This window comes from Polyergus mexicanus, unplaced genomic scaffold, assembly GCF_030449975.1.
Source record: "Polyergus mexicanus isolate NDT 795.1 unplaced genomic scaffold, iyPolMexi1.0 SCAF_8, whole genome shotgun sequence".
Taxonomy (NCBI): domain Eukaryota; kingdom Metazoa; phylum Arthropoda; class Insecta; order Hymenoptera; family Formicidae; genus Polyergus; species Polyergus mexicanus.
The window spans coordinates 3,652,332-3,663,301 of record NW_027223328.1 but is presented as its reverse complement, the minus strand read 5'-3'; the positions used below and the strand labels follow the sequence as shown (position 1 = coordinate 3,663,301).

The 10,970-nt window shown below is 29.6% G+C and overlaps 3 protein-coding genes across 8 annotated transcripts in view; 1 reads left to right on the top strand and 2 right to left on the bottom strand.

The window, feature by feature from the left end:
• LOC138935415 (uncharacterized) overlaps nucleotides 1-10,970 on the top strand; it is a 90,240-nt gene that overhangs the window by 10,205 nt on the left and 69,065 nt on the right. The window lies entirely within an intron of this gene.
• On the bottom strand, nucleotides 320-4,604 carry LOC138935713 (odorant receptor 13a-like). Its single transcript, XM_070300495.1, has 7 exons — nucleotides 4,567-4,604; nucleotides 3,664-3,939; nucleotides 2,828-3,308; nucleotides 2,600-2,699; nucleotides 1,762-1,887; nucleotides 811-966; nucleotides 320-740 (listed from the first exon to the last, which is right to left on the bottom strand). Exons 1-7 carry the CDS (start codon nucleotides 4,580-4,582, stop codon nucleotides 681-683), a joined length of 1,215 nt encoding a protein of 404 aa, XP_070156596.1. The 5' UTR covers nucleotides 4,583-4,604; the 3' UTR covers nucleotides 320-680.
• LOC138935714 (odorant receptor 4-like) lies at nucleotides 5,084-10,849 on the bottom strand. 5 transcript variants are annotated; one of them, XM_070300496.1, is made up of 8 exons: nucleotides 10,701-10,849; nucleotides 10,500-10,653; nucleotides 8,703-8,975; nucleotides 8,032-8,503; nucleotides 6,624-6,723; nucleotides 6,315-6,434; nucleotides 6,099-6,254; nucleotides 5,084-5,209 (listed from the first exon to the last, which is right to left on the bottom strand). In XM_070300496.1, the coding sequence occupies exons 2-8, from the start codon at nucleotides 10,513-10,515 to the stop codon at nucleotides 5,156-5,158; spliced, it is 1,191 nt and encodes a 396-aa protein (XP_070156597.1). In that variant the 5' UTR covers nucleotides 10,516-10,653; nucleotides 10,701-10,849; the 3' UTR covers nucleotides 5,084-5,155. The 5 variants fall into 5 exon arrangements, with proteins under 5 accessions (XP_070156597.1, XP_070156600.1, XP_070156599.1 ...); XM_070300499.1 differs by having other exon boundaries at nucleotides 8,032-8,485; XM_070300498.1 differs by having other exon boundaries at nucleotides 10,500-10,628.

Below are 10,970 nucleotides of genomic sequence, written 5' to 3'. Positions count from 1 at the left end.
AATTATCGGTTGATGTTAAGAATAATATCCATCATATTTTTAACGTCAATATTTATTATTGCTGTATTAATAATTGTATAAATATAAAAACTATATATTTTATATGCTTATATATTGGGTTAGTCAATAAATTTATAATTAAAATTTATAATTATTATGGTAAATATGCATAAAAGATTACACTTCACCGATTTAATCGCCACTTAGATATGTTGTAGAGAGGATTACATAATTATTATTTTAACGATTGATAGTTTTCTTGTAGATAATTCCAAAAGGTTTTTAATTACACTTTTGTTAATTAATAACACTGGGAGATTGTTCGTGGAAAATCTCAATCGGGCGTCCATCCAAATCGACAGAATAATTTGAATTTAAAAGTATGTCCATGTAGACAGACAGCCTACCATTGGTAGACTTGCAGTTTTAGCATGAAGGATACTTACACAGCCGAAATAATAAAATTCCTAAATTATGGAAATAGTCTTATCTGTTAGTTTCTATGTTTATTGAAACTACTGAAAGTAATGTATAAAAATCATCAATGCAAAGTTTAATAGCCATCGTGAATATATGAGCGGTAGTTTAATGTTGCTTAACAATAAATAGCTATGTATAATTATACAATTAAAATAACGATTATTAACATAATTATAGCAGAGATTAGCCGCTACTAGTTATTATCCTCGATCGGTTACGGTAAGTAGTACCGAGAGATAACCGAGTGAAGTTCTCACAATCTAAAATAGAATAATAAAATTCGACGACAAAGTATAAAATATGAATTACAACGAAACAAGCTTTTCGTACCTTGCTAAACATTTGCAAGGAAAATGTGCTAAATTTTCCAGCAGTTAGGCAAAGCGGCACCAAAGATCTGTGCATGATAAATAAAAGGCTCCTTGTTTCCTTCCCAGGCACATTAAACCAGTTTGATTCATACGCGGAGAAGCCAATCTCGGTACTCTTAAATGTATTTATTATTTAATATACGTGTGCAGAGAATATAGATGCGTATAATAATTTTGGAATAATTATTCATATAATTCTTGTTTACCATATCATACGGATAAAAATTTTTTGTCGAAATATTTATAAGAAAGTACATACTTCAAAACAATAAATTTTAAAAATTTATTTTATCGCTCGCGCATCTAACACGAAAATTCTTTTTATTATTATCTTATTTTTTTTTATTATTAATTATTTACAAAAAGATTGCATTTTATCGATGAATTTGAAAATTATCGTACAGAATTTTAAGTGTTAGCTGTACTTTAAATTATAAACATAAAGCTTGTTTTTGATTATCAAGAAATATTATTTTGAAATATTGCTGTTAATTGTTAGGCGATTTACAATCTCGTACGAATTTTTTTATTACATAATGCCATTTTTTTATATAAAACGGAACATAACGAGCTAATCTAGTCTAACATTATCTAATTTATTCAAACTTATCTAATTTGATTTGATGTAATTATCGTTAAAATTTTTTATCTGTATCAGATATTTTATACAATAGGATTATTATTTCCTATATAGTGAATATATTTTCTTGTTAATTTACTCATTAATAAAAAGCAATAAATTATCGAAATTATTATTTTTTAATTAATTGATGTAAAACAATGCAAAGAGAGATAAGCATGGTAAAGCATCATATTTAATATTTTTAATGATTTCTCGATCTTATACATTTTCGAAGAAACAAGGAATGTATAAATTATACAATTAAAATAATATAATTATGCATCTTACTTGCACGAGCAACATCTCTCCGACGTAACAATAAATGTACAGGTGGATTAGGACAAAACCTACGAAAGTGGCTAGAAAAATTAATTGGAAGGTCGGTGATTGGTTTTTTTCTTCATTTATTAGTATCTGAAATATTTTAGATTTTTATTATACGAGAATTCATTTATTTCGTATAAACTTTCTGAAGAAATTTATGCGATATATTAATATTGTAAGTATCTTAGCATTATACATGGTGTTCCAGATCAAGTCAATGAAACTTTAGGGTCTTATAGGAAATTGGATTTGGAACAAAAAGGTTCCCATAAACATAGTCCGGAAACGCTTCGTTCAAGCATTATAGCTGATAAACCCTCTGTAAGTAATTAATTATGATCAAAATTTAATAAGAACATTTTTATGTTTGCATTCGCAATGTTTGCATTACGCGATTGTAGTGTTTACACAAAGATCATCGAAAGATGGTTTTTTCAAATTTCTGCTTTTTTCTTTTGAACGCCTTATCAGAATTTAATAAAATTAGTATAATTTAGTTTTTATTTAAATTACCCATCAGATTTATTTCGTTATTTTTTCCAAATGAATGAAGAGTTTTGAAAATTTTTTATTTTAATAGTTATTTTTAAAAATCACGAGAAAACATGATTTTTCAAAGTTTATACATTTTTAACGAAGCGTTTCCGGATCTATGTTTATACGAGCTTTTTTGTTCCAAATTTCATTTTCTGTAAGACCCTGAAGTTTCATTGGCCTAACCTGGAACACTCCGTATATCATAAAATAATTAAAGTAGAAATAATACGCGAAAAACTGAATACGTGCTATCTGTACCACTTACCCTAAACACATGGAAACCTTGAAAGCATAATTGAACGGTGCAAGAAAGCATCTGTATTAAGAACACCGTGTTGAAAGAATCCTCGATTGTTTTCGCAAACCTTGAAATAACGGATATTAGATTATTAATTTTGGATTACAACGGAAAGAATGAGAAAAAAAATATCAAGCCTAAGATAAATAAAATTGTTTTAACAAAAATATTGTACTTGTTCTATTAATTACAAACCAGTTTAGATGCTCGTGCCTTTTCACGATTCGCCTCAGTTCATTTTTGAACTCCTCGACTGTTTCCACTCCGCTTGGATTGTTAGCTAGATTTTTTAATCTTCCGCGCAGGTTTTGCAATTGACTGCAAACGTGGAGTACCAACATAGAGATGAAACTGTCGCTGCCGGTGTAAGAAACTGCACCGCTGTAAGCCGATAATATTTGACACACGCAAATCACCTCGAAGATCGGACTTTGGGTAACATCGAAGGGAAAATAGGCCGTGTAAAGTAAGGGACGAGCCGGATCGCTTCGTGGAAACTTGACGATTATCGAGATTCTCAGGACGATGTAAATTGTCACCATGGTCTGCGTTAGTATCGTGCACCAGATAGATATCTTTCTGACGAGCTTAGCGCTCTTCAGCATAGTTCTTCTCTCCTCTGACGTTTTCGGCGCGTGCCAATCCTGATAGAAGAAGTCCACCAACAGCTTCAAAGCTTCGGGCAAATGTTCGATTTCATTTTCGATCGAAAGTAACTAACAATTTTCTCCAAATGAAACTAGTCTTCTTTTAATTACTATTAACAAGAATTATACGATGAAATCTCGGTATAACAAGAATTGTAATTCTGTCCGTAAGAATAAAATTGCTGAACAAGACAATTGACGAGGATGAGAATAAATCAGAAGTATTGTCTGGAATTTGCTCCTGATACTGTTTTCTTATTAATTAAATCAAAGCTAAATTATGAAAGTTATTTCTAATATTTTATTGCGCAGATTTCATAAAATTATATACGTGTCAATATTATATTGTTTTCTTTTGCTAATATTCCTTATACTTTTTTGTACCTTTTCTATGATGCCAGATGGTGAATGCTTTCATGAAAGCATTCGCGACCGGAATGTTGGCGGTCGCCAAATTCTCGGTCATCATGTCCGCATTACCCCAAATAAATATCAGATTTACCGATTGCGGGATACACATGAAACCCATCATAAAGAAACTAGCTGTCAGAAAACGACATTGGGACAATCCACCTTTTCGCGTGGAATTTTGTAGTGGATCGGGCCAGATGCCGACAAGACCCAAATTGAACCGGTTCCATCCAATCGCGAAATTCAAGTCTATGCAAATCGAACTTGCGTCAAAGATCAATGAACGAAAAAAATTACTTCGACGATTATTTATGCGAGCAATATGGACGATATTTAATTTGATCGAAAATACTATTTGCAAATCTCAGAAATATTTGTAAGATTGGAAGCGTACATTATTTTATACGAAGAAGGTTCAATTTCATGTCTCACCCCGCTTTGCTTACAACAATAGAAAATATATTAAAGTTAAAGAATGTACAGACACACACACACACACACACATAAAATTAAACATATTTAAAATTGAATTTGAAAATTTATCCAACTTATTCCATTTTCGCAGTGTTTGAAGCGCGCGTTTTATACTTCGAGTTTAAAATGTCCAAAATTTCCCACTGAAACTTTTCACTTGATAAATAATTTCGACGTATTTAATCGTATGCAAATTATAAATTTTTAAATCTTTTTAAACAATTAGCAGTTTACAATGCACTTATATGTATACTTCGTAAACCGTTTGATAAAGTTTATTTAGTTTGGAATTAATGTTTTAATTTTAGAGAAAAGAGATATGTGTAAAATATTTCTAGATGCCAATTTTATTATTCATTGTGTTACTGAAGTTAATGATTCTTTATTACGCGTACCGCGTACCTCGATCAGCATCCATCGATATTTAACGTATGTCGACGGCGCAACAACTGTCGCAACATTTTTGCCGTAAACTTTTCCTCCATCCCTTCCACTTCAGAATCACGCATGCGGAAAGTGATGCTATGCTACGTATACAAAAGACTATAAAGTGAAGTCAGAGAAAGTTACCGCATCATATGGAACAGTTCGCGACACTTTTGAATATATAATTATGCTCGTCAAAAATTTATTGCCATCTACTCAAAGTGTGTAAATTTTAATTTGTGCGATCTGCTGATATGTTTAATAAGTAAAAATTATTATTTAAACATTTAATAAGTATATACGAAATAAAAAATATAATATTAAATTATCAATGTTAAAAGTTTTCAATATTAAATGAAAAAAATATACATAACATATATAATCATGTTTATTTGATTGTTTATGATATGTTAGTCAACAGAAACAAATAAATAGCTTCGTTGATTACATACGAATATCTATTTATTCGATAAAAGTGATGTTACAGGCAGTGCTAAATCTATTCAGTACATTATTCGAAAATTGATGTAGTCGATTATACAAAATTAATTCGATATTATTTCCATTATTCTCTTATTGTTAGTAATGCAGATAAATATCCCAATGACGTTTTTACCGCCTAAACAAAGCAAAAATAATAGATAAAATGTTAAATTTTATTTTCACGAATGATAGTAATGATAGATCATCTGTATACAGAGTGGCCCCGAACGTTACAGGCAGACTTTGAGATCTTAGAGGAAATTTAATTCTGAACAAAAAAATTTCCTATAAACGTAGGTCGAAAAATGCTTCCTTGAGAAGTTATCGCTCAAAAACCTTTGATGCAGAGGAAGAGCAAAAGGTGAAAAGAAAATGAAGTAAAAATGAAAATGAAAAATAAAAATCTGTTTCTTTTATGAGAATAAAATAAACTTTTTTAACTGTTCTCAAAATGTCTTCCTCTAGCTTCAATACACTTTCGGCATCGAGTAATGACCGATCTAGTCGCTTTACGGATTTCCTCCTGATTCAACCTTGATGGATCTAACAATAAGTAACGAAAGTATTTTTTGTACGTTTGAAACTGGTTATATGAAAATCTATGGAACGTACAACAATCATTTCGATCTCATTTGAAAGATAATTTAATTTTCTACAACTTTTGTTTCCGCACTTTTTGTTAAAAGATGCACATTTTCCATGACATTTGGAAAAATGTGTAAAGTCACGATTTTAGAGATTTTCGAGCGATAACTTCTTAAGAAAGCATTTTTCGACCCATGTTTTTTTATAGAAAATTTTTTGTTCAAAATTAAATTTCCTATAAGATCTCAATGTCGGGCTGGAACGTTCGGGGCCACTTGGTATAATATATGCGAAGAGAGAAATTTATAAACCTTACATAATATATAATATAAAATAGAAACAAAACATTTTTATAAATTAAAAAAATAGATATTTTTGTATTTTTGTTGACTGCATATAAAGCAATGTATTTTTTTTTTTTTTTTAGATATATATCTTACTATTCCGAACAATTCTAACGAAAAATTTCCAAATTTTCCAGCTACTAATTTAAGCGGAATTGTAGATCGATATGCGATCAACATCAGGTCTTTCGCATCTTTCGCCGGTATATTATACCATTTGCATTCATATACCCCGTATGCCATATTGGTACTCTAAAAGAAATTATATATATTTTTATTTTACGTAAGTGTTAATGCATATAATTTGTTCACCTCAGTTAAGAGTCTTTCAGCGGTATAACAATAAATATACAATTGCATCAACACGAAGATGGTATAAAACGTGAGAAAAATTATTTTGATAGGAATAACGTTCAAATCATCTGTTATCGTCTGAAAATAATACTTTTTAATGCAATAGTTGTTTGAGATAGCATACTATGTTGTATAATTCTAATGGGATAAATTATAATAGCATATTCAGAAAAGTAATGTTGTTTTTTATTGAATTTTATTAAATTTTATTTATATTTAATTTTTCTGTGAAATAACTATTTTAACTATAGCAATTATTTCACTTACCGTAAAAATCTGAAAGGTTACGAGACATAACTGAGAAGAAGCGCCTATCATATGTACAAATAATACTGGACTGTAACAATCGTTGATTGTCCTTACATTCCTTTAAAATTTATATATTATTGTATACAATTATCGACTTATTATTAGAGAATTTAACAATGTAGGAATCTTTAAAGAATGTTATATTTGGAATTTTGAATTTATATAAAATAAAATAAATTTTATATTTGTTATTATATTTACGTTCCATAAAGAGAAAGAGAGAAAGAGTTTCAAATTGTTACCGCCTCTTAAGGGTATAAAGTAAAATTGTTATATTCTTAACTTTTCTTTTGCATTGATTTCGCATTATTTCACATTTATTACTTGGTACGCATGCGTTAAATAAAAATATCGTTACGCGTAATCAAACGACATTTTCAATACACGATATATCAATAAAATATTTACATAAAAAAACAAAAAAGAGATGTTAAGAAAAGAAGGACCATCTAATTCCGATGAATATTAAAATACGAAAATTTTGATTGTAATATGTGTCTAATACAAAAGTATGGAATCAAAATTTGTACTGTATTGTGGACAAATTGCATCTCTCTCGCATATATACAGGGTGTCTCACCAAAAAAGTGGTTATCCCCTTTTATCTTTTAAACTAAAAGAGGTAGACCGTAACAAATATATATCAAATTAAATGGTTTAAACTAAACTCTATTGCGAGCATAGTGGTTGCTTCCAAAAGCTATCTATGTGTTAACGAATGGAGAGATATGCATACTTTTTTTATAATAATGTGAATATGTTGACATGAAAAGTTGTAGCGCTGTTTGAAACAAATATAATCATGTATGATATAATGTAAATATTTTACATATTATACGAGTTTTATCAATTTGAAATATCGCTGGCGACATCCAACTTTCCATTTTCGGTCCTGCGATATGACCAACTTCGGAGTAACTATTATGATCAAATGACAACATGACCATGAAGGAAGAGTAAGGAGAGTTATCGATCTAGATTATAAATGGTCACGATTCTTCCTTCATGAACATGACATATGTCAATGTCTTATGTCAGAAGTTGGCCACAACGCAGGGCAGAAAGTGAAAAGGTAGACGTCGTCCGTTCGTTTTTACAGATAGTTTTTGGAAGCAACCATTATGCTCACAATAAAATTCAATTTGAACCATTTAGATTGATATATATTTGTTACGGTCTGTCTCTTTTAGTTTAAAAGATAAAAAGGGTGGCCACTTTTGGTGAAACATCCTGTATATATATTTTTGTTTATTAAATATAAATTCTCGATTTTATTTTTATCTCAGATTAAAATGCTTTCTTTCAGCTAAAAAACACTTTAATGTATTACATAATATGTGTGCGCATTAAAAATTTCCAGATGTACCTGATTAGATGCTTGTGTCGTATAACGATCGCAGTTAGACCTTTTCTAAATTTCGAGGAAGATATGGATTGGTTGCTTAATCCGTCGATTAAATTGTTGAGCGTGCTTCGTAAATTTATTAGTTGTGCACATATATGAAACACGAGTATGGAGATGAAACTGTCGACGCCACAGGTGCCGAGAATTGCATACGAGCTACTGCAGACTTGAATAAAACAAGTGATTTCATAATTCGGACTCTTTTGAATGTAATCGAACCGATACACAAGATGTCGTCGAGGCTGGTGTATGTTTCGTATGACAGGCCCAAGACGAACGAAAAAAATAAATAGAATTGTGCATATTGCAGTTGTGAAGTATCCAAAAGATAAATTTCTGCCAGTTCTCGCTAGCTTCAACATTGTACTTCGTTCCCAATTTCTCTTCGAAGTTGCCCAATCAGTTATAACCGATGCTATTAGTATTCGAAGTTCTTTCAAATTAAACATGACTATATTATTACTAGTATAAATGTAAACTGGCAATGTAAGTTATTTTTATCAATATAAAAAGGACTGTCATACAATAGCAGTTTTAGACTTTAATAAGAAAAATTCAACATTAACATTTATATTACTTATGATAAATACAAATTTACTTAGTATTTTTATTTCTGTAAAATGATAACTTACTCTCGCCGTGATATCTGGTATAAATCAGCTTCCACAATGTCAATGTCAAGAAGAAATTGACGAGGACGAAGGCATCCATCATTCGAGTCATGTTACCCCAAGCACGGATCAGATTTATTATTTGCGGGATAACCGCATAAACACTCATAATACAAATAGCTATTATGAGTCTTATGCTTTTCCAACGAAAATCATTCAAAGAGATATGTGGATCGGGCCATATGCCAATTAGCCGCAAACATTGGCGGCTCAAGTTAAATGCGTAATTTAAATCTGATGAATTTTTCATAATATTTTTAGAAAAAAATATTATTAGTTATAATCACAATTAAAAAAAAAATTTTTTTTTAGATATTTGTGCAAATTTCTATTTTTATTAACATAATTATAATTTTATATATATATATATATATATATATATATGTTGATTTTGATTGTTAATTTATTGACAAATCTTTAAAAGCTATATGTAAATTTTTTTATTCATATGTTATAGTTATACATAATTTATTCATCGAGTGTTAACAAGACAATGCTTAATGTTTGTGTCTTTTGAACGCACCCATAGCTTACGCGATTTGGAAAAACTAAAAATAAATTTCGAAAATAAGTCGTGGAGGTAGGCCGTGTAACAAATCTTGGGAGGAAGGAAATTTTGAAAAATATCATAAAGGCCAAAGACTTTTTGCATATTGTAGTTATTGCAAAAAGATCATACGTCATAGTGCCGAAAATAGATTGAGGGGTCACAGTACACAATCTCCTTTTGCATTTTAAGATTCTCTTGCACACAGGACGCGTCAACAAATTAAACCTGTCACACACGCTTTTCCATAATCATAAGATTTCAACGCGTTGCTCTGGACCACTGAATCGAGCTTTAGAACATGTGTACGTTTCCTACGTTTTCATACGAATTATACAGTTTCCTACACGAAAATGTGGGAAACTAAATACTTAAAATGGCTAAATGACTCAACCCTGGCCGAAAGCAAAGATTTTTTTGCTGGAGTGCAAAGTTTAATATTTACTCTGGCAAACTTTTGTAAAACATGAAGTTCTATCGAAGGTCTATAGACTGCTTGCAAAAAATGACGAGTTTCGCAAATCTTTGCGAAATTATTAAGAGTGAATTATTTTTTTTATTTTACATAGAAAACTATGTTAAACATGTGCAAATATTATTATACAATATTAATCGTATAAAATATTTCTTATTTAAAGAATGTTTAATAAATAATATATAGTGAATATCAATTAGAAGAATAGTTATTTTAGCAGAAAAATGATTTATTAAATATTAATTAAAAATAAATATATATAATGTAAAAAAAGATATAAACAGTAAAATAGAAAATATAAAACAGTTTAATATATAAATTATAATAAAATGTAAAGAATAAAGATAACACATATTGTTCCCGAGATGTACAATATAATTTCTTATATAAAAAGAATAATTTATTTAATGTGGAATTAATTTTTAATTACGCAATTTTTATTTATAAATATTGTATTAATTTTATATTGTTAATTTAGAACATTTTATATTAATTTTTCATCGTATGAATATTAGTTTAGTAATGATTAATCGAGTTAGTAGTAATGTTATCGAGTTTTTTTTTTATAAAACTTAAACTGAAATGTAAAATTTTTACCACTTATTTAGAGAAAGAATTGATTTTGATAAATTTCATATTATATATACATTTATATTTTATATATATGCTATTATATTTTTTGGGAAATATTGTAGAAACGCGAACAATTTTGTTATTACTCCAAAATATATTTTACCTTTGTTGACATTCATTGATGTTCACTGAGTGAGAATTATCGTAAGACTGCAACGCTCTTCGAGTTATACCAAGTCCCTTTAATTTCGTGCTTGCTCAGTAAAGAAGCACAACCAGGATTGGACAACTACTAATTGCCAATATGTCTATAACCCCTTTCGAATGTAATAGTAATACGTGTAGTACGTAATCATATACGTACCATGACAACCACGATAGCCTGAATCGTAAATATAGCATTTACTTGCTTTCCGACTATAAGCAAGCTGAGGGGATTCAGTTTTCGTATAGACGAGTTAAGGTGGGTTTTATTTGAAACTCAATTCCAGAAAATAAACGCAACAATATATCAGTCGCTTTTTGTATGTGCAGCTGTGCGTTTCAAATGGGTTCAATGATAAAATAATGATTATCGTAAGCGAAAAAAGAAGAGCTAGACAAGTTAACGTAACACATATACATGCATTATATA